Consider the following 25631-nt stretch of genomic DNA (forward strand, 5'->3'; position numbering starts at 1 on the left):
GGCCCTGTCACTATATTGTAAGGAGCACATCAGAAGATATGACAGGTGGGACTTGGCACAAAGGAGCTTTAGTTGGTTTATCATTAAACAAATTTTGTTCCCAATACAACAGGAATTAGGGAAGAGGATTCACACTTCCTGTTTATTTAATAATATCAAACATATTTTTATGATTTAAAATAATTGCAGTATTTTGTCCACATTGTTAAAAAGCAATATGTGTGCATTATTTTAAAATAAGAATATGCATCAAGCAAAAAAAGGAAGTAAAAGTCACCTATAATCCTATCACCTAGAAAATGATTAGCTGTTTGGTTTTTAAGCACCCGGGTTTTTATTTTTTTTTAAGTTTGAAATTTTGGTAATATTAAGTGAGCCATATTATACTTATACATTTCTTTGTGAACCCTTTTTTCCCTCACAAAATAATGTTTTCCTAGTCAAATATTTAATGTCATTATTTTTAGTGGTTACCTGCTATTCTTATTCTTGGCTCTTTTAAACAGTTAGAGGAACATTAATGGTGATTCTAATTTATAACATCATAAACTAAGCTATCCTCAATTTTTAGTTATTATCCTCAATTTTGACACAAAGCTTAATCATCTTAAGACAAATTCCTGGACTTCTAGAATGTTGACATATTTTGTATTTCTTTTGCCCTTCCAGAATGGGCTCAGGCAAATTTGTAGGTTGCTTCTTAGTCTCCACATAAACCAGTTACACTGCCAGGTCATGGCATTAGTAAAGCCTACTTACATGGTGCTTTGAGAGACTTCAACAGTTAGTAGTAAATACGTTTAATATTTATTTCTGTGACCTTTACTCATCAGAGCATTGGCGCTGGTGCTTTTTCTTTCATGGTGTGGCTCTTTTCATTTCAGTGCTGCGGCTGTTGCTCCTAAGAAGAAGGTTCAAACTACTCTAAGTAATCTGGTTGTGAAGGGCACAAACTTGATCATTCAGGAAACTCAGCAAAAACTCGGTAACTTAGTTTCTTCTTCATAAATTTCTTTCTCCAGTTGAAATAAGTTTTATTTGGCTTATACTCTTAAGTGCTGAATATCCAGCCGTCACTTGTACTTAATGCATAATATGGCCTAAGCTAAAGGCATGAAGCCCAGTAGCAAGACATAATGGAAATGTACATGTTGGTCTTAGCTGTGCCTTGGCTTTGTGTGCTTTAAGATTTCCTAATGTATCTGGGTCAGACTCTTAATAATATCCACCATTAGAATCAGTGGTTTTAAATTCCTGGTCAGTCCTATCAGTTATCATTTGTTAATTCTAAATCAGAGAATGCCAGCCTACTGTGTACTTTTGGTCTTAACATGGCCGGGGCCTAGCATAGAAATAGTGTCTGAAACAACCCCACAGATATTAGTGCCTAGTATTCTAGTTATTACTAGAAATAACATACTTACGATACCCTTGCAGTCCTAGACAGATGTTAGGGGTCAAGGGCTCTGTATTTTCTCTTGACATTCCATTTGCTTTATTTTAAGTGATGAGTACAAGTTTTTTAAAATGACACATCTTATGACATCAAACCATCTGAATTTTGGATCCTTTCTAAAGCCGATGTTTGCACATCCCAGGAATACCCCAGAAGGCCTTGTCTTGCTCTGAGGAGTTCAGGGAACTGATGGACCTGCCAACATTTGGAGCCAGAAACTTAAAAGAACACTTAGCGAAAGCCAAGGCTTCAGGTACAGTCAGCTCACAGGCAACAGTGTGGGCTCTAGTTCTTGGTTCTCAGGGAACCCCTAAGATGGGCTTGTGTTTCAGGGTTCATGGGAAGCTCAAAACCTGCCATCCAGTCTATCTCAGCATCAGCCCTCCTGAAACAGCAGAAGCAGAAAATGTTGGAGATGAGGAAGAGGAAATCAGAAGAAATTCAGAAACGGTAAGAGGACCAGATTTAACATTCACTGTTTCGGTAACTTATCTTGGGAATCCTTTGAATTTCTTAATCGATTTCAATTTCAAAATGTGACTTCAGATTTGGTTGGATACGTTTGTGTCATAACCCGAAGAGCACTGAAGGCTCTACATTTCTAACTTAGGCTAGTGACTCCTGAAACCAGATATAGATTAGTTAGTACCACTGTGGAAAAAGAGAAAGGAGTGAAGCATGAAGAGGATTTTTATAGAAAGGGAAGACATGTTCACTTATTTGGCTCTCATTTTTTTTATTTTGTTACAATTAGGTTTTTAAATATAGGCAGAGCCAATGAGTAAATTGTTATACTTAGTTATTCAGATAAATGAGAAAAATGAGGCACTAAAAATAGTCATTTTTTGAAGTAAAAATCAAGTGGAAATAGGGAGGGTGGACAAATCAGAAATTCCTGAACTCAGGTTGTTTGGATAGTGATAACAACCACTGTTTATAGGTGCTTAACATGCACCAAGCAGTCACTCCCTGATTATAGCATTTCATTCAGTCCTCACAATAACCTGAGAAGATTTTATGGTCCTGGTGTTACTGATGATGTAACTGAAGATAACAGCCATGTTTCAGCCTCCACCCATTCTACTCCACTGTTTTAACCAATCTGCTATCCCAAGTCTGGGCTGCTAAAAAGGTGGGTGGTTACATGGAAAGTCAATTAAAAGTCAAGGGGAAATTCTTTGGAAAAATAAGAGAAAGGTAAGAAGGGTTTGGTCTCAGGCAGCTTAGTTTGAGATTCTGATAGGATACCTACAGAAGTTATTTATCATGTGCCTCCAGGTAACATAAATATATATATGTGCATGAAAATATATTGGGTTGTGAGCCTGGTAGGAAATAAATAATACCTGTCAGCTAGAAGGCATTATAGTATGACATTTTTCAGGATTTTGCTGGCAAAACAAAACATAACCTTCGGGCAGGATTTGATAAGCGGTTTGCAAACTAGCCTAGACCTCATAGGAGTGCTCATTGATAGAGAAAGGAATACTGGTCTGAGATTACCTGCTACCAGTTGTGAGTCTTTTATTTGTAAGCAATGTGATCTTGGGCCTCAGTTTCTTCATCTAAAAATGAAGAGTTTGAACGAAATGATTTTTGAGATTCACTATTTTGATGTTGTTGTATTCTTAAATTGTGGGTTTGTTTTTTTAAAACATAAGGGCATTTTACAAAAAGAATTTGAAGACTACCAAAGGTTTTTTTAAAAATTTTTTTATTTGTTCTAATTAGTTATACATGACAGTAGAATACATTTTGACACACTGTACACAAATGGAGCATGACTTTTCATTCCTCTGGCTGTACATGGTGCAAAGTCACACCAGTAGTGTAATCATACATGTATATAGGGCAATGATGACTGTCATTCTACTGTCCTTCCCATCCCTACACTCCCTCCCTTCCTCTCACTCCCCTCTTCAAAGCCAAAGTTCCTTCATTGTTCCCAAACTCCCTTCCCTGCCATTCCCTCCTGCCCATGTATACACACTGTGGATCAGCATCTGCTTATCATAGAAAACATTCGGTCTTTGGTTTTTTGTGTTTGGCTTATTTCACTTAGCATGATTTTCTCATTTACCTGCCACGTCATAATTTCATTCTTCTTAAGCCTGAGTAATATTCCATTGTGTATGTACCACATTTTCTTTATCCATTCATCTTTTGAAGGGCATCTAGGTTGGTTTCATAGTTTTGTTATTCTGAGTTGAGGTGCTATAAAACACTGATGTGGCTGTGTTACTGTAGTATGCTGATTTTAAGTCCTCTGGGTGTAAACCGAGGAGTTGGATAGCTGGGTCAAATGGTGGTTGCATTCCCAGTTTTCTGAGGAATCTTCATGCTGCTTTCCATAGTAGTTGCACCAATTTGCAGTTCCCCCAGCAATGTGTGAGTGTGCCTTTTTCCCCACATCTTCGCCAACACTTATTATTACTTGTGTTCTTGATAATTGTTGTTTTGACTGGAGTGAGATGAAATCTTAGAGTAGTTTTGCTTTGCATCTCTCTAATTGCCAGAGATGATGAACATTTTTTCATATGTTTGTTGGTCAATTCTGTTTCTTCTTCCTTAGCCCATTTTTTTGAGTTCTTTTTATGTTAAGTTTATTGAGTTATTTATATATCCTGGAGATTAGTGCTCTGTCTGAGGTGTGTATGGTAGAGATTTTATCCCATTCTGTAGGCTCTCTCTTCATATTATTGTTACCTTTGCTGAGAAGAAGCTTTTTAGTTTGGAGATTGACTCTTTTTAAATAACTCTTAAAACCATGTGTAATCAGCATAAAGGTTACAGTGCCTCTCTATTAAGGACTTCCAAACGCATCCTATGTTTTTTGTCTTCCCAGTTGAGTAAACTAAAATGCAGAGGGATTCAGTGAGGTCCTGCAGGTCCTAGAACTAACCACAGGCTGGGATTCTGTGCACACCTTAGCTTCAGGACTGAGCCCTGCAGAAGACACCCATTGGAAAGACAGTTGGTGGTGAAAGAGTTCATCAGTACTAAAGTATACAACAGTCAGAGCTTATTCAATGAAAAGTCAATTAATCTAAGTGTTAGAGTTGTTCTTGTGTGTAACTTGAATGATTAACCTAGGAAGAAATTATTTTAAAAACAAACTAGTTATCAGCTGGTGGCCTGCCTAGAGTCTCTCAGTCCAGTTTGAGTTCTGGAGTTTCCATCTGTGTAAAACCGAGTGTATGTTTTATTTCTGCATGTTTCTTTAAAGATTTCTTCAAAGCTCAAGCAAAGACCAGAGACCAGCTGTTCCATGCTCATCTCAGCTTCCCACTTTTCAGTCTCCGAGAACAGGGGCTAAGTTCCCAGGGCTGGAAGGCACAGTGGCCACACAAGTGCCTAAGCTTGGCCGAGGCATCTCAGAAGGGGAAGATGTTCTCTTTTTTGATGAGTCACCACCACCAAGACCAAAACTGAGTGCAGTTGCAGAAGCTAAAAAGGTAACTGGCTTCCATTTTCTTTAGTGCTTGATTTTGCATTCCGTAAGACACAGCTTGGGTGTCAAACTATATACTCATGTTCACTAGATTCCTAGTGGTTATTTACCAATCGTGTTATGTAGAGTAAAAGGAACTTTAAATGATAATGGTATCCACATACCATTCATTTAATCTAAGAAAATTGAGTCCTGTTTCAACTATTCTTAATTAGGCTAAAGGAAATAGCCTCCAGGAAAATATTGCTTTACAGCTAGAGACATTGCTGTTAGGGAAAAAATTGGAATTTTTGAGGCAAGACTAAAAACTAGTGGTTTAAAGATTCCTTCTTTAGGGTGAGGGTGTAGCTCAGTGCTCCCGTGTGTATTTAGCTCACACAAGGCCTTGGGTTTGATCCCAGCAACCAAAAAAATAAAAAAGAATTCTTCTTTAAAAAAACCTTATACAGACGTCCAGTCTGTCAATAGATGAAAGCTAAATAGAACACTGCCCTAGTCCCTTAATTGAACTTCTTTCTGCTTTTCTCTAATCACAGTAACATCAATAATAAGAGCAGTTGCATATATTGAGTAATATTACTCTGCGCATGCCATGCTCGTCCTATGTGCAGGTATGTGCCTTGTCTCATTGAATCCAGACAACTAGAACCTTATAATAAGACAGGTCAATGCTATCATCATCCCCTTTTATCAATGTAGAAACTGAGACTGAGAAATGAAGTAATATTACATGCTACTCAGGGCCTCAGCTGGAATTCTACCTGAATTCTGATTCTAAAACTTACAAAATGATCATGTGATCCCCCTTTATAGATCTAGAAGCCTGTAGTCTGTGATATTAAGCTATTTGTTTCATTTAAGTAAAGTGAAATTTCATTCATCAGTTTATAGACCTGTCTCCCTGTTATTAGATTCTAATAATTATTACTAATTCTAGGTAAGATGAAGAAATACTCTGTCAATTTCCATCAGAAAATAGAAACACTCCACTGGTTAATATCTGGAAAGGGGAAGATGCTTTGGGTGCCTATTTCATCTTAAGATTCCTAGCTTCTTCTCTTTTTTTTTCTAGTTGGCTGCTATCTCCAAATTAAGGGCAAAAGGCCAGATTCTTACAAAAACTGATCCAAACAACATTACAAAGAAACAAAAGGACTCCCAGAATGTCCTGGAAGTGAAGAATCGTGTAGAAAAGAACAATACATTTTCTCCTCAAGGTAGTAACCATAACCAGTACTCTGATGCTAAGTCTTTTTTTTTTTTTTTTTTTTTTGGTGGTGGTGTTGGGAATCGACCCCACGGACTCACACATGTGAAGCAAGCGCTCTATTACTGAGCTGTGTCCCCAACCCTTTATATTTTGAGTTGACTTGAACTTGCGATCTTTCTACCTTGGCCTTCTAAGCAACTGGGATTATAGGCATGCACCACTATGCCCAGCCCAAGTCATTTTTTCACTTGCATTTCCCCCACATAAGATTTAAGATTGAAACTGATTGTGTTTTTATTACCACATTAAATTGGAATGAAATTAATACACAATTTGAACCATCAGGAAAAAGATTCCTCATGAATCTTTGCAGAATGCATTAGCATGAAAATTTACTTTGAAATAAATAGAATTCCTTTGTTTTAAATTGCGGTTCAGTTTTAAAACTCTAGTTAGTAATGCCATTTTTTAATTGGTTTATAAATAGGATTTTTCTTGTTATCTGTTATCATAATCAGATCCTTATGTTAAAGTGAAAGAGATATTCTGATCCAGTGGTCAGATCGCCCCTATATTCAACTGCTTGGCTCACTCCCTGAGCTTTCTTCATGATCTCAAGGTTGAAAGACCCAATAGAGAGTCAGAGGAAGCTAAACATCTGAGGCACCATTGGCAGGGAACAGGGATGCTATGCTGTCTCAGATTTCTCTGTTACATTTAACATTTTTTCTTTCTGCTCTAGCTGAGGATGAATTGGAGCCTGCCAAGAAAAAAAGGAGAGAGCAGCTCTCTTACCTGGAATCTGAGGAATTCCAGAAAATTCTAAAAGCAAAGTCAAAGCACACAGGCATCCAGAAAGAGGTAAGAACCCCCAAAATCAGAGAGATGTCAATGTCCTTCAAACCTGAGGTGCTTTGTTGTACAACAAAGAACTTTCTTATACATATGTCAAGAAATAACTAGGGCAGTTTGTTTGGGTTTGCTTTGAAAGGCAGGAATATTTTCAAATAATTTTAGCTTTGCTCTTGTCCTTATACTGAAGAATAGCAATTTGTTTATTATTTAAACAGACTTCAGTATATGAAATTGTTTTCATGTAATTATGGTTATGAGATTATGTGTAAATGGCCCGATACTGCTTAATATTTTCTGCCTTGCAATATGGAAAGGTATTATTTCCATTCAAATATTTTAATGTTGACATTTCAAATGCTCTACATCAATAGTTAACCTCATTACTCCCAAAGACCATTTTAATCAGAAGTACTTTTTTATTGCTCTTTATCATAAAATAAAATTCATGAATGATATGTATTACCTATACTTAAAATTTCAAAGATATTAGTATGGTATCCTAAATAATATAACAATTTTTAAAAAGAGGAAAATACCGTTTTTAGAAATGCTTGGGCATAGCTTGCCCTAAAAGAAATAATGAAGTAGTTAGAGGCTTGAATTTATAAATGTATATGACACAGCTGGAAATGAGAACTCACGTAGTAGCTATGTTTTCTTGTTAAGTACCATGAGCCTATTTTTTTTAAACAGTGAATTATCCTGGAAAACCCTCAGTGTACACAGAAGTTACCTAGATGTGCTCTTGGAATATATAATGTATGTTAAAACCATGCACGAATAACTGAGGGTTATATATAAAACGGATTTATATGTAAAACCTATAATTAGGTTTCTCATGCACATGGATGTCCCATAAATACACAGAAGCAAATGGGATAAGGAACAATCTTTTGTTTTGTAGGGGACTGTTCTGTGCATTGCAGACAGCATAGCATCCCTTTTCTCTGAGAATGGTGGAGATAGCAATCATGACAATAACAAAAAAGCACCACACACATTCTCAAAATATCTCTGGGGCTAGTGTTATTTCCACTTAGTGCTGATATGCCAGATGATCTTCACTCTTGATTAACAAGTAACAAGACGGTTATAAACCATCTTTCCACTGGACTTAAAACTCAGGCAATTGAAATGTGAGAGCCAACTCCTAAAGGCCGTAGAGATGAGCTCCTTCCTCATGGGGCCTCAGATACTGAACTCTTTTGCCTTGTGCAGCTGTGCCAATTCAAGCTGTGTCCACATTCTATATTAAACACCTCCCTCCCCTCATCCTTTTTCTTATTCCCAGCACCCAGGAAGTTCTGCCAAGTGCTCAACCTGGGACCAGTACCTAGTAAATGGGGCTGTCATCACTGGAGATCTCAAGCATGTTCCCCCCATAGAGTCTGTATTAGAACAGTAGAAATAACTGTCTGCTGGTGCACACTGGACCTACTGATGGTGTTAATAATTTTAGCTGTTTTTATTTGCATTTGGTGTTTTACAAATCACCAAATGCTTTCATGGTTTTGGTTCTCCCTGATATACATTTTAAGAGCTCATTTCTATTTACCTAAATCTTTGGTTTGAAGTTCTTGAGGTACTACCCAGGGTTCCCTAACATTTAGCCTGTCTCTTCAGTTCTGTTTTGATTATTATCCCAACTGTTTATTGTTATTATTATACAACTATCTGAGCATATGTTGGAATTTGTGCAAATACTCCTGACTATTTTGTCATTCAGTTGGAGGCTGAGCTTCAGGAATGCTATTTCGAGCCACTGATGAAAAAAGAACAAATGGAAGAAAAGATGAGAAGCATCAGAGAAGTGAAGTGTCGAGTAGTGACGTGTAAGACAGTGAGTGTGCCCATTTCAACTTTCTACCATTTCTTCTCTTCACTCCTTTCAGGGATCAAAACTAAAGATGAATTATGTTTTGGTTTTGTTGCTTGTAAAGTTGGAGTGATAACAAGCTTATATATTTTTCATAGACCTTGTAGGAGAAAGTGAAAGAGCTATCGATCAGCCTTTCTAAATAAGTCCCAAGCCTCATCTATCATCAGTAGCCCATAAGGAGGAGTCTAAGACAGACCATCCTAAGCTGTTGAGAAGTTTACAACACTGGGCTCCTTTGGCCCTCACTGTTGTCCTAATGTCACAGAAGTTAATGGGTACTTCATGCCTGGCTAGAAGTTCAAGTAGACATTAGAAAAAGTAGTAATCAGTATGAGGGAGTGTCAGAAATCACTTGATCCACAGAGCTAGAAGATAAGGTGATGACATCCCCAGCATTGACCTGGGCAGTAAGGGGATGACACTGTGTACTTGGAACAGCGGGTGGCTACCCAGTCTCTCCTTAAAAGCTCTTCATGGACATGTGGTCTGTTGGTTTGTACAGTGCGCCTACACCCACTTCAAACCTTTGGAGACCTGTGTCAGTGAGCAACATGACTACCACTGGCATGATGGCATCAAGAGGTTTTTCAAGTGTCCCTGTGGAAACAGAAGCATCTCCCTTGACAGGCTCCCAAAGAAGCACTGCCGGTATGAACTTTGCTTGGGGTTTTCTGTCGCATGCAGGGCCCCTTAAGTCTTTTGGTGTTACAATGTGATGCTGAAAGGATCATAGGAATATTATTCCATGCCTTTTTAGAACTTCTGGATATCCCCAAGACTACAGTTGTCAGTTGGAATCCCTGGGAGGCAGGGACACTTCCTTTTCACTGCTATATCCCCAACACTTAATGTGGTGTCTGGCCCATAGAGTTCTCAGAAATGTTCATGGAATAAATGAAATATGTATAGGTTGGGCTGGTGAATGAATATATATACTTATTAGGGACTAAGATAAAGAACTTTTTTTCTCTTTCCAAGGATTCTTTTCTTCACTTAAAGTCTCTTTTAACACATGAGAAAGTATACATGTTTTAATATTCTTTTATTTGTTTTTGTGTTTACTTGTGGGTGGGCTCAGATACAAAGGCATAGCTGCTGGGTCACATATACGGTGATGTCATCCTCTTGGGGAGGCTGAGGAATCCTTCCTCCTCCATCTCTGGTCCATTCACCATCCTCATCGTCTTATTTATTTGTTCTTTTTATCCCCTTCCTCACCCCCTCTTCCCACCTCCTAACATAATCAACCATTCTCACATGATTAATATTATGTTTTGGTTTTTATAAAATGTTCTGTTTTTATGCACTTTTATTTTGCAGAAATGGCACTATATTAAATGTCTCATCTTAATGTCTCTTTTCACTCAGTGTTTTTAGGATACCTCTGTTTGCTCTCTCTTTGCTCTAGTGTGTTCCACCAATTGATAATACTGCTCCATGACTAGCATTCATCACATTCATCCATGGATTTCCACACCCCTTACTCACCCCTTAGGTCCTCATAGAGTCTGGTATAGGAGATGTTTTGGTGTGTAACCAGGATTATAACTGACCAGATAGTATTAGGCTGCTCTCCAGAGTGACCAGGCCAGTCTTCCCTCCATCAGGCCTACACAGGGGCCTCCATATCCCCCTGTCTTCAACACATTTTTGCCAGAGTACAAAGTGGCATTCTGATAGTTTGTTACAATTTTATGTATTTGGGTATTGATATTTTTAATATCAGTTCATATGTTTTTCTTTTTTGTATTTTCTGTTACTATCTCTTATTAATTACCCTACTGGAGCTTCTTTTTCTTCTTTATTTATAGATGTGTCTTAAGTATTTAAGATCTTAGTCCCATATAATTTTTTATATGTTTTACTTAGTTACATATGACAGTACAATGATCTTGACATTTGAATCAGATGGGATATAATTTCTCATTTTTCTGAGTATACAGGTTGCAGAATCACATTGGTCATGCAGTCACATATATATACACAGTAATAATAATGTCTGTTTTGTATAACAATGAGGGTCTCCTTCCACCATCCATGCAATTCCCTTTCTCCCTCCGTTTCCCTCCCACCCCTCTTCACTATGTAGAGGTAATCTTCTACCCATGCTCTTCCTCTCTTCCCCATTTTGAGTCATCCCCCTTATATCAGAGAAGACATTTGGCATTTGTTTTTTTGAGACTGGCTAACTTCACTTAGCATAATCTGCTCTAATGCCATCAATTTCCCTGCAAATGCCATGACCTTATTATTTTTTAGTGCTGAGTAATATTCCATTGCCACATTTTCTTTATCCATTTATCCATTGAAGGGCATCTAGGTTGGCTCCACAGTCTAGCTATTGTGAATTGTGCTGCTATAAACATTGATGTGGCTGTGTCTCTATAGTGTGCTGTTTTTAGGTCCTTTGAGTATAGTCTGAGAAGAGGAATAGCTAGGTCAAATAGTGGTACCATTCCCAGCTTTCCAAGGAGTCTTTATATTGCTTTCCAAATTGTCTGCACCAATTTGCAGTCCCACCAGCAGTGTATGAATGTAAAACCTTTTTCCCAGCATCCTTGCCAGCACTTTTTGTTGTTTGACTTCATAATGGCTGCCATTCTTACTGGAGTGAGATGGTATCTTAGAGTAGTTTAAATTTGCGTTTCTCTGATTGCTAGAGATGATGAGCCTTTTTTAGTATATTTGTTGATTGATTGTATATCCTCTTCTGAGAAGTGTCTGTTCAGGTCCTTGGCCCATTTGTTGATTGGGTTATTTGTTTTTTTGGTGTATAGCTTTTTGTGTTCTTTGTATACCCTAGAGAGCTCTATCTGATATATGAGAGGTAAAAATTTGTTCCCAGGATGTAGGCTCCCTATTCACCTCACATTATTTCTCTTGCTGAGAAAAAACTTTTTAGTTTGAATTCATCCCATTTGTTGATTCTTGGTTTTAATTCTTGTGTTATAGGTGTCTTTATTAAGGAAATTGGGGCCTAACCCCACCTGATGGAGATTAGGGCCTAATTTTTCTTCTATTAGACGCAGAGTCTCTGGTTTAATCTCTAAATCCTTGATCCATTTTGAGTTAACTTTTGTGCATGGTGAGAGATAGGGATTCAGTTTCATTTTGTTGCATATGGATTTCCAGTGTTCTCCCAGCACCATTTGTTGAAGATGCTATCCTTTCTCCAGTGCATGCTTTTAGCACCTTTCTCTAATATAAGGTAGTTGTAGTTTTGTGGGTTAGTCTCTGTGTCCTCTATCCTGTACCATTGGTCCACCAGCCTGTTTTGGTGCCAGTACCATTCTGTCTTTGTTACTATTGCTCTGTAGTATAGTTTAAGATCTAGTATAGGGATACCACCTGTTTCACTCTTACTGCTTAGAATTGCTTTAGCTATTCTGGGTCTCTTATTTTTCCAGATGAATTTCACAATTGCTTTTTCTATTTCTGTGAGGAATGCCATTGGGATTTTGATCTGAATTGCATTGAATCTGTATAATGCTTTTGGTAATATGGTCATTTTAATAATATTAATTCTTACAATCACCTATCCATGAGCAAGGTAGATCTTTCCATCTTCTAAGGTCTTCTTCTATTTCTCTCTTTAGGGTTCTATAGTTTTCATTGTTGTAAATCTTTCACCTCTTTCATTAAGTTGATTCCCAAGTTTTTTTTTTTTTTTTTTTTTTTTTTTTTTGAGGACATTTTGAATGCTTTAGATTTCCTCAATTCCTTTATAGAGGATTTGTAACTGATATACAGGAATGCCTTTGATTTATGGGTATTGATTTTATATCCTGCCACTTTGCTGAATTCATTTACTAGTTCTAGAAGTTTCCTGGTAGAGTTTTTTGGAGTCTTCTAGGTACAGAATCATATCATCAGCAAACAGTGCTAGTTTAAGTTCTTCTTTTCCTATAGTTATTCCTTTGATTTCTTTCTTCTGTCTAATTGTTCTGGCCAGTGTTTCAAGAACTATGTTGAATAGAAGTAGTGAGAGAGGGCATCCCTGTCTTGTTCAAGATTTTATAGCGAATGCTTCCGTTTTTCTCAGTTTAGAATGATGCTGGCCTGAGGCTTTGCGTGGATAGCTTTTACAACGTTGAGGTCAAGTTCCTGTTATCCCTAGTTTTTCTAGTGTTTTGAACATAAAGCGGTGCTGTATTTTGTCAAGTACTTTTTCTGGTTCTATCGAGATGATCATGTGGTTCTTTAAGTCTATTGATATGATGAATTACATTTATTGATTTCCGTATGTTGAACCAACCTTGCATACCAGGGATGAATCCCACTTCATCATGGTGCATGATCTTTTTGATATGTTTTTGTATCCGATTTGCCAGAATTTTATTGAGGATTTTTGCATCGGTATTCATTAGAGATGTTGGTCTGAAGTTTTCTTTCTTTGAGGTGTCTTTGTCTGGTTTTGGAATCAAGGTGATACTGGCCTTGTAGAATGAGTTTGGAAGTTTGGAAGTACTCCCTCTTTTTCTATTTCCTGAAATAGATTAGAGAGTATTGGTATTAGTTCTTCTTTAAAGGTCTTATAAAACTTGGCTGTATATCTGTCTAGTCCTGGACTTTTCTTGGTTGGTAATCTTTTGATGGCTTCTTCTATTTCCTCACTTGATATTGATCTGTAGTTGTGTGTATCCTCCTGACTCAATCTGGGTAGATTATATGAGTTAAGGAATTTATGGATGCCTTCACTATCTTCTATTTTATTGTAGTATAAGGTTTCAAAATAATTTCTAATTATCTTCTGTATTTCTATAGTGTCTGTTGTGATATTGTCTTTTTCATCCCGTATGCTAGTAATTTGGGTTCTCCTCTTCATTAGCATGGCTACGGGTCTGTCAATCTTATTTAATTTTTCAAAGAACCAACTTTTAGTTTTGTCAATTTTTTGTTTCTTTTGTTTCAATTTCATTGATTTCACTCTGATTTTAATTATTTCTTGCCTTATACTGCATTTGCTGTTGATTTGTTCTTCCTTTTCTAGGGCTTTGAGATGTAGTGTGAGGTCATTTATTTGTTGGCTTTTTCTTCTTTTAAGGCATGAACTCCATGCAATGAATTTTCCTCTTAGTACTGCTATCATAGTGTCCCAGAGATTCAATATGTTGTATCTATGTTTTCAATTTCTTCCTTGATGTCTTCTGTAATCCATTGTTCATTCAGTAGCATATTGTTCGTTCTCCATGTGATGTAGGAATTTTTCTTCATTATTTTATCATTGATTTCCAATTTCATTCCATTATAATCGGATAAAATGCATGGTAATATCTCTACTCCTTTGTATTTGCTAAGAGTTGCCCTATGACATAATATATGGTCTATTTTTGAGAAGAATCCATGTGCTGCTGAGAAAAAAGTGTATCTGCTTGATGTTGGTTGATATATCCTATATATATCAATTAAGTCTTAAGTTATTAATTGTGTTATTGAGTTCTATAGTTTCTTTATTCAACTTTTGTTTGGATGATCTGTCCAGTGGTAAGAGAGGTGTATTCAAATCACCCATGATTATTATGTTGTGGTCTCTTTGTCTCTTGAACTTGAGAAGAGTTTGATTGATGAACATAGCTGCACCATTGTTTGGGGTATATATATATATTAATGATTGTTATGTCTTGTTTGTGAATGGTTTCCTTTAGCAATATGTAGTGTCCTTTATCCCTTTTGATTAATTTTGGCTTGAACTCTATTTTATTTGATATGAGTATGGACACCCCTGCTTGCTTCTGAGGTCCATGTGAGTGGTATGATTTTTCCCAACCTTTTACCTTCAGTCTGTGTTATGTCTTATCAGGTGAGTTTCCTATAGGCAGCATATTGTTGGATTTTTTTTTTTTTTAAATCCAGTCTGCTAGCCTATGTCTTTTGATTGGTGAGTTTAAGCCATTAACATTTAGGGTTCCTATTGAGCTATGGTTTGTACTTCCAGCCATGTTTGTTTATTTTTGTTATTTGACTTGATTTGTTTTTCCTCTTTGATTAGTTTTTCTTTTACTGTACTACCTCCCACTGTTAATTTTCATTGTTATTTTTCATTTCCTCTTCATGTAATGTTTATTGGGGAAGGCATTTATTTCGTCTTCAAACCTGACGCTTAATTTTGCTGGATACGAGATTCTTGGTTGGAACCCATTATCTTTTAGCATTTGAAATACATTGTTCCAGGATCTTCTAGCTTTCAGAGTCTGTGTTGAAAAATCTGCCATTGACCTAATTGGTTTACCCCTAAATGTAATCTGCTTCCTTTCTCTCGTGGCTTTTAAAATTCTCTCCTTGTTCTATATGTTGGGCACTTTCATTATTATGTGTCTTGGTGTGGGTCTCTTGTGGTTTTGTACATTTGGTGTCCTGTAGGCTTCTAGGATTTGGATTTCCGTTTCATTCTTCATGTCTGGAAAGTTTTCTAAAATTATTTCATTGAAGAGGTTGCTCATTCCTTTGGTTTGGACCTCTATACCTTCCTCTATCCCAATAACTCTTAAATTTGGTCTCTTTATGCTATCCCATATTTCTTGAATGTTCTGCTCATGGTTTCTTATCAGCCTTTCTGAGCTATCATTTCGAGATGATATGCTTTGTCTTCATTGTCTGATGTTCTGACTTCTAAGTGTTCTACTCTGCTTGTGATACTCTCATTTGAGTTTTTAATTTGTTTATTATTTCCTTCATTTCCAGGATTTCTGTTTGGTTTTTGTTGTATAACCTCTATCTCCCTGTAGAGTTGATCTTTTGCTTATTGGATTTGTTTATGTATTTCATTGTCAAAGTGATCTTTCATTGTCTGCATTTGCTGTCTAAGTCCTCCTTGTCTTTTCTTGTTGCTCATGTTTCTTTCCAGCTCTATTTGACTGTTGTGTTATTATTTCTCTCCTATAATTTTGTATTGCTCTTGAATAGTTCAGAGATATCTCCTTTGTGATGGGAGACAATGTCTAGAGATGTTGGATTCAATTATAGTTTACAATATATTCATTAGCTTCATCAAAGGCATACAGATTCTGGTGACGTATAGAGAACTGAGGGTCGGTCGGTCATAGGACTTTATGTTTAGGGGGAAAGATGTGAGGGTATGGGGCCTAATATATCTTAGCTACTTTGGAGGAGAACTCTTATGAAGAGGGTTATTAACAGGACAATAGACAGGAGGTATTTTAGGGTGGCTAAGTACGTGGGAGGACAATAAGAAGCTTAGATATAATCACCTATTTGCATTTAGTAGTTTACATGTAGTAGAAGTAGTAACACTTGGGAGGTTGGGAGAGGAAGAGAAGGAGGAAGAAAGGTAAAAAGAAAAGAAGAAGAAAAAAGGGAGGGGAAGCAATAGAGAAAAAGGAAAGAAAAAAGAGAAGAAAAGAGAGAAGAGAAAGATAAAAAGGAAAGAAGGAAAAAGAAAAGAAAGGAAAGAAATAATGCACTCTTAAAATTCTGTTTTCTTCTCTTCCAGTAGGTGGTGTTGTGCATTCCAGGTTGAGTCTCTGCCCTCAGGATATAGGAAGCAATCCTCGTGGGGTGGCTCTCCCTGCCCTGCCGGGTGCCTTTCCAATCCCAGTCTCTATGCCCCCTCACTTCTCTTGCCCACCAGGCCCCAAATACTGGGACTCTTTTCTGCAGCCCTGGGTTACTCTGGACTTAGGGCGCCCTGGCCTCCCCGCGCTCCTGATCAACTGGGGGCTACCTCTGTGTTGGGGAGTTACCAGGTCTTCACAGCTGTGGAGAGGGGGAGTTGGAAACCAGCAACCTGTTCTGTCTGTATTCTCTCTGATAGCCATGCCCACCAAGAGTTGGAGAGAAAGGTTTCAGGTTATCACAGCTGGAGGGAGGGCGAGATCTGGCACCTTTTCAGTTTCACTCGGCTCTGAAATTCATGCCCACTGAGAGCTGGCAAAAAAGGTTTTGAGTTATCACAGCTGGGTATCACACACCTGTTCATTAGCTAATCTCGATGTTCTGCTACATCCGCCAAAAGCTGATGCGGTAGATTTTTCCAAGATGGCAACCGCCCGTTTGGGCACCAGGGTGTCCGGTGAGGTGTGGGGGTCTAGGATGTTTATCCACTATGCCTCGAGTTCTGTCCTCAGTCTGGTGCCCTGCAGTGACCTGGGTCGAAGTCTGGTGCACTCTGATTTTAAAGGATCTGTGAGCCTGTGTCTCTATGCAGCCAGACTGGTTCCCAGGCTGCGCTGCTGCTGGCCGGCTTCTGTGCACAGAGCTACTTCTTGCATTTTTGGCTGCCCTTGTAACAAACCACTGTTTAAAATCCTGTCACAAGCTCCATGAAGCTTAAATTTGTGAATGGGGGCTCCTATGCTGAAAAGTGTCCGACCACTCACAGAGAGTCACGCCAGTAACAAGTTCTTCTCTACTTCACTACACCAGTAACAAGTTCTTCTCTACTTCACTATCTTCGATCTTTTTTCATTATCTCTCCTCTGCTGAACTTCCTCAAGCCATTTATGTGGGAGTCTTCGCCAAACTGCAGCACAAATTCAGCTTCCTTCGGGCAGCTGGCTCAGTGGAGAGCGAGAGCAGTCCCATATAATTTTAATCATTGCAAGTATATTCCCAAACTATTGATTTATAAGTTGAATCATTAGCGAATTTTTTTTAATCTCACAGCTTTGTACTTTTATGGTTTTTGTTGTTTTTCTTGTTGTTTTCTTTTTCTCTTACCCCATCCCCACCTTAAAAGTACATAGATAATTTCCTATTGTTTTTTTTCTCTTTAATTACACAGTAAGCCCCATTGTATTTAAGTGTGTTGGCATATACCTCATCACTGAGTAAATCCATCTTTTCTCTTTCAGTAATTGTGGCCTCTACAAATGGGAACGAGATGGAATGCTAAAGGTAGGTGTTTTCATAAGCTTTCTGTTACTGTAACAAACCACTGTGCTAATCAACTGAAAAAGAGGAAAGATTTATTTCAGCTCAGTTTTAGGGATTTGAATCCATGGCTAGTTGGCCCCATTGTTTTGGGGCCTGTGGTAAAACTGCACATTGTGGTGAGAATACATAGCAGAGGAGGTCCATTTACCTCAAGGCTAGGAATGAAATAGAAGAGGCCTGGGTTCCATAGTCCCTTCAAAGGCACAACCCCAATGACCTACGACCTCCTGTTTTGCCCCACCTGTTTAAAAGTTCCACACCTCCAGCAGTGCCATGCTGAGAACCAAGTCTTAAACATGTGGGTCTTTGGGGTACATATTAGATCCAACTATAGAGGTGGATTACTTCAGTGTTAATTTGTGACTCATTTTAGTGATCCAGGGAAATAATGTTAAACCTGTTCTTATTAAGTACTCTCATTTTTCTAGGAAAAGACTGGTCCAAAGATTGGAGGAGAAACCCTATTGCCAAGAGGAGAAGAACATGCTAAATTTCTGAATAGCCTTAAATGACCCTAACTTCAGATATTTTTTTTCACAATCTGTCTTGCTTCTTGTGAGTCTGGAAAAGCAAGGGACTGGCTCTGCTTTGCCCATGTTTCTGATTGACACCATTAGAAACAAAAACTTGTTAATAAGCCCATCCACTTTCCTTAATTACTTTCCTCTGTTGTATTAATTTTACACCAAATATAACTTTGACTTACAGGTGGAAAATCAAGATATCCTGAGCTTAGATGACCGCATTACTGCATTCACATAAATTTTTGGAGTTACTCCTTAGTTACACTAAATCTTGGAGGGCTTTCCTTTGAGGTGTTTTAGAACATTGAGCAATGAGTGGGTGGGCCAGGGGTACAGCACAGGTGGGGGAACTTGTAGACCTTGAAAACATTCCTAATGAGATCAGTCTTTTAATCCTGTTTATCAACATGTATTAAATGCTTTCATGCAAACCTAACAGTTGTTAAATTTTTTTTAACCTGTCATTAGTAGGGTATTGTGTCATCACAGGCCATTGGAGCAGGGTTGAGCAGTAACCGTTTGTCCTTTATGGAGAACTTGGTGTGGAGATTATAATTTTTACAATAGTTTTTGTTTGGTTGGTTGGTTGGTTTGGTTTTATTGGGGGGGGGGGTTGTTTGGTTGGTTTTGGTACTCTTGTTGTGCATTTTTCCTTTTGAAGGAAAAAAAAACTTGGCTTTTTAATAGAAAATCACCTTTCATTGAGTTTTATAATCATAAAAATGTTTTCCCTTTCAAAACAACAAAAATAAAACAAGTATTTTAGGTAAAAACCATTCAGAATAGCAAATAAGGCACTTCTGAATGGCTGGTGTAGAATTTTCCCCAAAGGGAACCTAAAATATGAAAAGCTTCACATTGGACAAGGAAGAGAGTGCATGGACTGGATTTCTGTGGAAAAGTTCATGATAAAAGAAAAGCTTGATGCTGTTTATAGCAGGTTAATTAATGTCTGATGACATTTGTTTATTTGTTCTAATCTGGAGCACAGATCTGTTTGCTTAGGTATGTCACTAGTAGCAACAAACTAAGTGGCATTAAAGGTAGAAGAGATCAGTTAGCTTATTAGGTTGACGACAATTTGTGAAAAAGGCCTAGAAATTTTGAAAATGAAAAATGTGGCTACACTGTTGGACTATCCTCAATAAGGAACATGTTACTCTGCATGCAAGTCATCACAAAAGCACTTGAAGAACTGATTTAGAAGCTATAAATCAAATTAGGTGAATTTGCAAACATTGAACCACAAATAACCAATGACTATATAGTATTTCCTCAAACACGACCAGATCAGGTATACTCTATTTTGCAGATTAGAAATTGGTTAAGTAATTTAGAAATAAGGGTTGAGACTTATTTGAACCAAGTTTAGTAAGGTTTCTTTTTTTGTTGTTTGTTTTAATTGTGGTTTTTTGTTTTCTTTTGTTTTAGTTGTAGATGGATACAATATCTTTATTTTTATTTGTTTATTTTTAAGTGGTGCTGAGGATTGAACTCAGGGCCTCATGCATGTGATGCAAGCACTCTACCACTGAGCTACAACCCCAGCCATAGCAAGGTTTCTTAAGCAAAGACTTAGCTAACAATATTTTTTTAAATCAATTATATTAAGGTATAGATTACATACAGTAAAAGGCACATACCTAAGGTGTACAGTTGAAAAATTTGAACAAGTGTTTATACCCATGTAGCCACACCACAAACCTAAAGCAAGATGTTACTTTCTCCTCCAAAAGGTAGCCTTGAACCACTTGCCAATCAATTTGCATCCCAGCCCCTACAGATTTATATTCTAGTTTCAGATAAATGGAATTTTACAGGACATACTTTGGTATCTGGCTTCTTTCACGTGGCATAATTTTTTAAATTTATCCATATTACAGTGTGTTATCAATGTTTTTTTTTTCTTTTTTATTGCTGGCTTCCCTGTAAATGGTTTGTTTATTCACCTGTTGATATTCATAATGGATTGGATTGTCCCTAATTTGGGGCTATCATGAATAAAGCTGCTAAAATTATTTTAGCAATAGAAGTATTTTTTGTGTCTCAGGCAAACACGTAGGAGTGGAATTTCTGGGTTATATGGGAAGCTTCATAAGAAACTGCCAAGTTGTTTTCCAAAGTGGTTGTACCATTTTATACACCAACTGGTAATGTGCAAGGGTTCCGTTTGCTCCACTGTCCCAATACCTGATATTATCTTTTTAGCCATTCTGATGCGTGTGTAGTGGCATCTTATTATGGTTTGGTTTGCATTTCCCTGGTAACCAATACTATTTGAGCATCTTTTCATGTACTGTCCATTCATGTCCTTGTTTTGTTTTTGGTTTTTGTTTTTTTAACTCCAGGCCACTTAACCATAGAGCTAAATCCCTACACCTTTTTATTTTGAGACAGAGTCTTGCTGAGTTGCTCAGGGCCTTGCTAAGTTGCTGAGGCTGGCTTTGAACTTGCAGTCCCTCTGCCTTAGCTTCCCAAGCTGCTGGGATTATAGGCTTTAGCCACCACGCCCAGCCTCATGTGTCTTTATGACATATGTCTACTCATCCATTTATATATATATTTTTAATTATTGGATTGAGTTATGTATATTCTGGATACAAGTGCTTTCTTTCACCATTAAGTATCTTGAAAATATTTTGAGTAATGTTGGGCAGAAGATCTATGAAAATAGTCTGGTTTTTTTCTTATAATTCCCCAGAGTGATGTAATCAGCTGAGCACAGTGGGTTTGACCTTGAGAGAGAACATTTCAAGTACTGGGTTTGGTAAATTCCTGGGTTTTTTATTCTGATTTATTTTTACATAATTAGCAAATATTTCAAAATGGAAGTATTGTCTGGTTGTATGTTATTCAGGTACTGTGTTAGTTTTCCATCATTATAACAAATACCTGAGATATCCAATTTATAAAGAAAAAGGGTTTATTTTGGCTCAGTTTTGGAGGATGGGTGGCCCCGTTCTTTTGGGGCCTGTGGCAAGGCAGTGTATCATGTTGGGATTGCATGTTGGAGCAAAACCAACTCATGGCTGAGAAGCAAAAAAAGAGGAAGAGGAGACCAGAGTCCTACAGTCCTCTTCAGTGGCACAACCCCAGTGACCCAAGACCTCCCACTCTTTCCACCTCTGAAAATTTATCCCAATCACACCAGGCTAGAACCCAAGTCTTTAACACAGGGACCTTTAGGGGACACTGAAGATCCAAACTATGACAGGTACTTGTTCATGTGTTAAAGGCATAAGAAAGGTTGTCCTTTCTGTACTGTTTTATTTTTTTCAATAATGACTTCAGGAGAGCAATCTAATGGTGTAATTAGATTGTTTCTCATGTAAATAAATTTACAGAATATTAAATATCTTGCCTCTTGGTGCCATAATTCTGCTGAGTACATGAATGATCAACCATGAACTGATAACATCACAAGCTTGCTGGACACCATGGTGCACACCTCTAATCCCAGCTTCCTGGGAGGCTGATGTAGGAGGATTACAAATTCAAAGCCTATCAACAATTTAGCAAGCCCCTGCCTGAGAATAACTAGATGGGATTGGGAAGGTAGCTCGGTGATAGAACACTTTCCTGGCATGTGTGAGACCCTGGGTTCAATCACAAGTATTACCCCCCCCCAAAAAAAGAAATTGTTTTTGCAAGGCCAGTGCTTTATAATAATGACATTGTTGTTATTGTTTTTACTTGGGGAAAGATTTAAGGACAGGAGTCTACACACTGAAAGATTTCAGAATCACTAGTGTAATATTTAAGACCCCAAAGTATTATGGTGTCTAAATCAATGAGGAGTTGTCTAGAAAATATATTCACTTTAGTTTTCATATCAGTTATTTTCCAGCCATATCCCAAACCTCAAAAATTGCTGTTCCTGTAGGAAACTTTTTGAAAACTGCTTAACTATAAATTAACCATCTTTTTTATATGATAAAAAAGAAATGGTTCAATGGTAAAATAGGTATTACTGGACAAAAATGAATTTTAACGTTTAAAAAATTAAAAGTTTCTGTAGATTCTTAGGTGTACACAGATTACCTTCAGGATCCTCAAGATGTGGGAATGATGGTTTCCTTTGGAGACAAGAGGGATGTACTTTCTACTGTGTTCCTTTCTGTCCTTTGTAAGTTTGAAAGCAGTATGTAGATTACCTGTTCACATTGTGTGTCTGTGTGTGGTGCTAGGGATCGAACCCAAGGGCCTCACACATGCTAGGTATTCAAACTTTAACTTTTTAAAAAAGGTAATATGGAAAGGGGCAAAGCTTTCCAGCAGTGACAAACCTCCCAAGATATCATGCCTCTCACGAAGGATATCCTTCAGCCCTTTTTAGAGGAAAGCACGTGGCACAGAGCCCTATTCCCCCTCCATGGATGCAACAGGCCCAGGATGCTGTAAGATCACCATTCTTCAGCCACACAAAGGGTAGTTTTGTGTGTTGCCCATTTCACTGTCCTTTGCCAACCCACAGGAAGAAAAGCCAGGCTTACTGGAGGGTGGTCCTTCAAGAGGAAGCAGCACCCAAAGCACCCTGAGTTGAGGTGAGCGGGAAATCGTCTCAATAGACATCTTTTGGATTTTTTTTTTTAAGTCTTGATATGTTATAGGATCACAGAGTATGCCAAAGTTATCAACTGTGAACTAGAACATTAATATTCAACCCATTTGCTTTTAGACAAATCTTTTACAAGCTTGAAACAGAACTTCTAAATTATAGAAAACTTGTGGAGCATTAGAATATCATTGAAAATAAATTAGAAATGAAACTTTCTCCTATCAAGACTTCAAAAACTAAAAATCATTCTGGAACTCACAAAAATAATCATCTCTTTTCAAAAAACCTTAAGTAAATAAAGGCAGATGATAAGAAGTTACAAAATTTCCCCTGGAATGCATGCAGACACACACATGCACAATTTGTTTGTTTTTAGTTCTGGGAATCAAACCCAAGGCCTCCAGAATGCTAAGCACGCACTTTACTGAGCTACAGAGTATTATTCGGTTGGTGGGGGGGGGGGGGGAGCACTCTGTAAAACTGGTGATAAAAAATTAACAAATTTAATCTTTAACAAATTTGTTTGCAACCACTTACCTGGAAGCCCTTAAGAACAACGGGATAGTAGTAAAAGAACAGAAGAGTAAGCAAAAGAATGTCCAAAGGCCACACTTTGGACAAGGTCAGTGTCCAAAAATACAAATTTTTCTGTCATTAATTTCCTATTAAATGTGGCTGCTCAAATTCCTGGTCATGTTACCTTTGGCATCCTTCTCCCAGCCAAGGAAATGACTTTGCTTGGATTTTAGCTAAGGAATTCTGGGCCAAATTTGAAAACCCTGAAGTATAATGGAGGCCTTGTTAGGTATAGGAGCAAGCGAGTAATCAAATTCTTATTTAGCCCCTTTCTGCTAGAATTCTTTATTTAGAGCCAACCTGCCAAGCTTGGTCATTGAAGAGGCAAGGACAAACTTACTTTGTTCTGTTTTTAAACAGTCTCTCCTCCAAACCATTCTGGTTTTGACATCTGTATGGCCCCAACATTCCTTCCTACAGACACAACAGGCAGGTGGCTGTGTGGTGTGGCCCTGAGTCAGAATCTATTTGCTACCATCCACCTGCTTACTAGCAAAAGGGAGAGGCAGGTGGCTCACCAGAAGGCATAGGGTGTTTTATCCTGACTGATATGAACCAGATTGTGGCTCCTTTTGATTTGCAGCTGAAGTAAGAACAGTCCTTTGCTTTTTTTTCTATTGCACAGTAATAAAAATACTGTTGGCCTACTGTATGCACAGATTCTGTAATCACAGATTGAGCCAACTTCAGACCAAAAAATTGTGTCTATATAGTAATTATTCCCCAAACAATACAGTAGAGGTTTTGACTTGGCATTTACATTGTGTTTGATATTTTAATAAACCTAGAGATGATTCAAAGTATACCAGAGGATATGTGCAAGTTACATGTAAATTCATGCCATATACCTAAGGGACTTGAATACATCTGTAGATTTTGGTATCCAGGAGGGTCCTAGAACTGATCCCTCTCAGATTTCAAGGAACGACTATAATTTATTTAAAAAGCACCTTGTTGTCCTAGAATACCAGCATTACAGGTGTAGGATCCTCAAGGCCCATCACACTCCTGAACAGCCACAAGGGCAACTGCATGTGGCCAGAGTTCATCCTTGCTTGTACCACTGGCCAGAAAATCTGCAGTTCAGACTCAGAATCTGAGATCACCTGAGCTAAACCCACACCAGTGCTCACATGCCAACCCCAGCTGAGGACTCACCCTCGCCCACTTCACTTGATAGCCAATCTAGAATAGGCACATGCTGCTTTAGAATTTATAATCTAGATATGGATTAAGTGCTGAGGAGCTCCAGCCCCAAAAGAACAGACCTAGAATATCCTTGAGCTGGGAGTGTATCTCACTAACTTGCTAATGCTCCAGTTCTGTCTCATTTTAGGGGCTAGGATACAAAGCAAATGAGATTCATGTGTGGCTCTTGACCAGTAGTTCAGGAAGGAACATCCCTCATCTTGGTTGTACTCAAACTGATTGCTTGCTGTAGTTTGGATCAGAGACTAGGGCAATGGAAGGCAAGCAGCAGAGCTCCTTCCTGTTGAGATTTATGCTTGGAAACATTGAAATCCTTGTCCCTCCCAAGTAATATCAGTCTCACCAGGTAACAGTAAAACTAGCAATGAAAAGCCGAGGCATTTCCAAGTTTTTATTTTATATCAGTTTCTTCCAGAATGACACTCTCCGGGAGGGTGGACAGAAATGAGGTTTCAGACAGTTTCCCATCTCTATAACAAATACCTGAGATAAGCAACTTATAAGGAGAAAAAGGTTATGTTGGCTCACAGTCATGTTTCAGTCCATGACGGATTGGCCCCATTGTTTTGGGCAAGGAGCACACCATGGCAGACATGCAATAGAGCAAAACTGCCTACATGGTAGCTGGAAAGTGAAAGGAAGAGGAAGGGACTAGGATCCCACAATCCCCTTCAAGGACACGTTCACAACTGAAGATCTCCCACTAGGCCTCACCTCTTAGAGTTTCCACCATCTTCCAATAGCACCAAGCTGAGGATATGTCCTTTACCACATGGGCTTTTCGAGGACTTTCCAACTCCAAACTATAGCAACTATAGTTCCTAAACAAACTTTCTGTTGCACCAGGTCCAAAGGTGTTAGGGTAGAAATACACAGATCATGCATAGGAGTGAGCGCTAGTCACCTGTTTAGGTCTGACTTGATTAAATCTAACAGCAGTGGTCCAAGGGGATCCATAAATAGTTAATAATTCAAGGGCCCCCAACCATGAATTTTTCTGCAAATATTCTCAATTTGCTTG

At 38.1% G+C, this 25631-nt stretch overlaps 1 protein-coding gene and 1 pseudogene across 1 annotated transcript in view; both read left to right on the forward strand.

Annotated features, from left to right (window-relative positions):
• The window catches only part of LOC144256989 (protein MCM10 homolog), a 32317-nt gene extending 13709 nt beyond the window's left edge, over positions 1-18608 (forward strand). The window contains exons 10-19 of the mRNA XM_077802920.1: positions 885-985; positions 1599-1709; positions 1789-1906; positions 4683-4911; positions 5980-6124; positions 6860-6978; positions 8699-8812; positions 9354-9499; positions 17662-17704; positions 18172-18608. Coding sequence (XP_077659046.1) covers positions 885-985; positions 1599-1709; positions 1789-1906; positions 4683-4911; positions 5980-6124; positions 6860-6978; positions 8699-8812; positions 9354-9499; positions 17662-17704; positions 18172-18255 — 1210 coding nt within the window. The 3' untranslated portion in view covers positions 18256-18608. The remainder of the gene's footprint in view (positions 1-884; positions 986-1598; positions 1710-1788; positions 1907-4682; positions 4912-5979; positions 6125-6859; positions 6979-8698; positions 8813-9353; positions 9500-17661; positions 17705-18171) is intronic.
• Positions 18609-22639: 4031 nt separating this feature from the next.
• On the forward strand, positions 22640-23615 carry LOC144256990 (small ribosomal subunit protein eS27-like pseudogene; annotated as a pseudogene).
• Positions 23616-25631: the final 2016 nt, after the last annotated feature.

This window comes from Urocitellus parryii, chromosome 9, assembly GCF_045843805.1.
Source record: "Urocitellus parryii isolate mUroPar1 chromosome 9, mUroPar1.hap1, whole genome shotgun sequence".
NCBI classification, from domain to species: domain Eukaryota; kingdom Metazoa; phylum Chordata; class Mammalia; order Rodentia; family Sciuridae; genus Urocitellus; species Urocitellus parryii.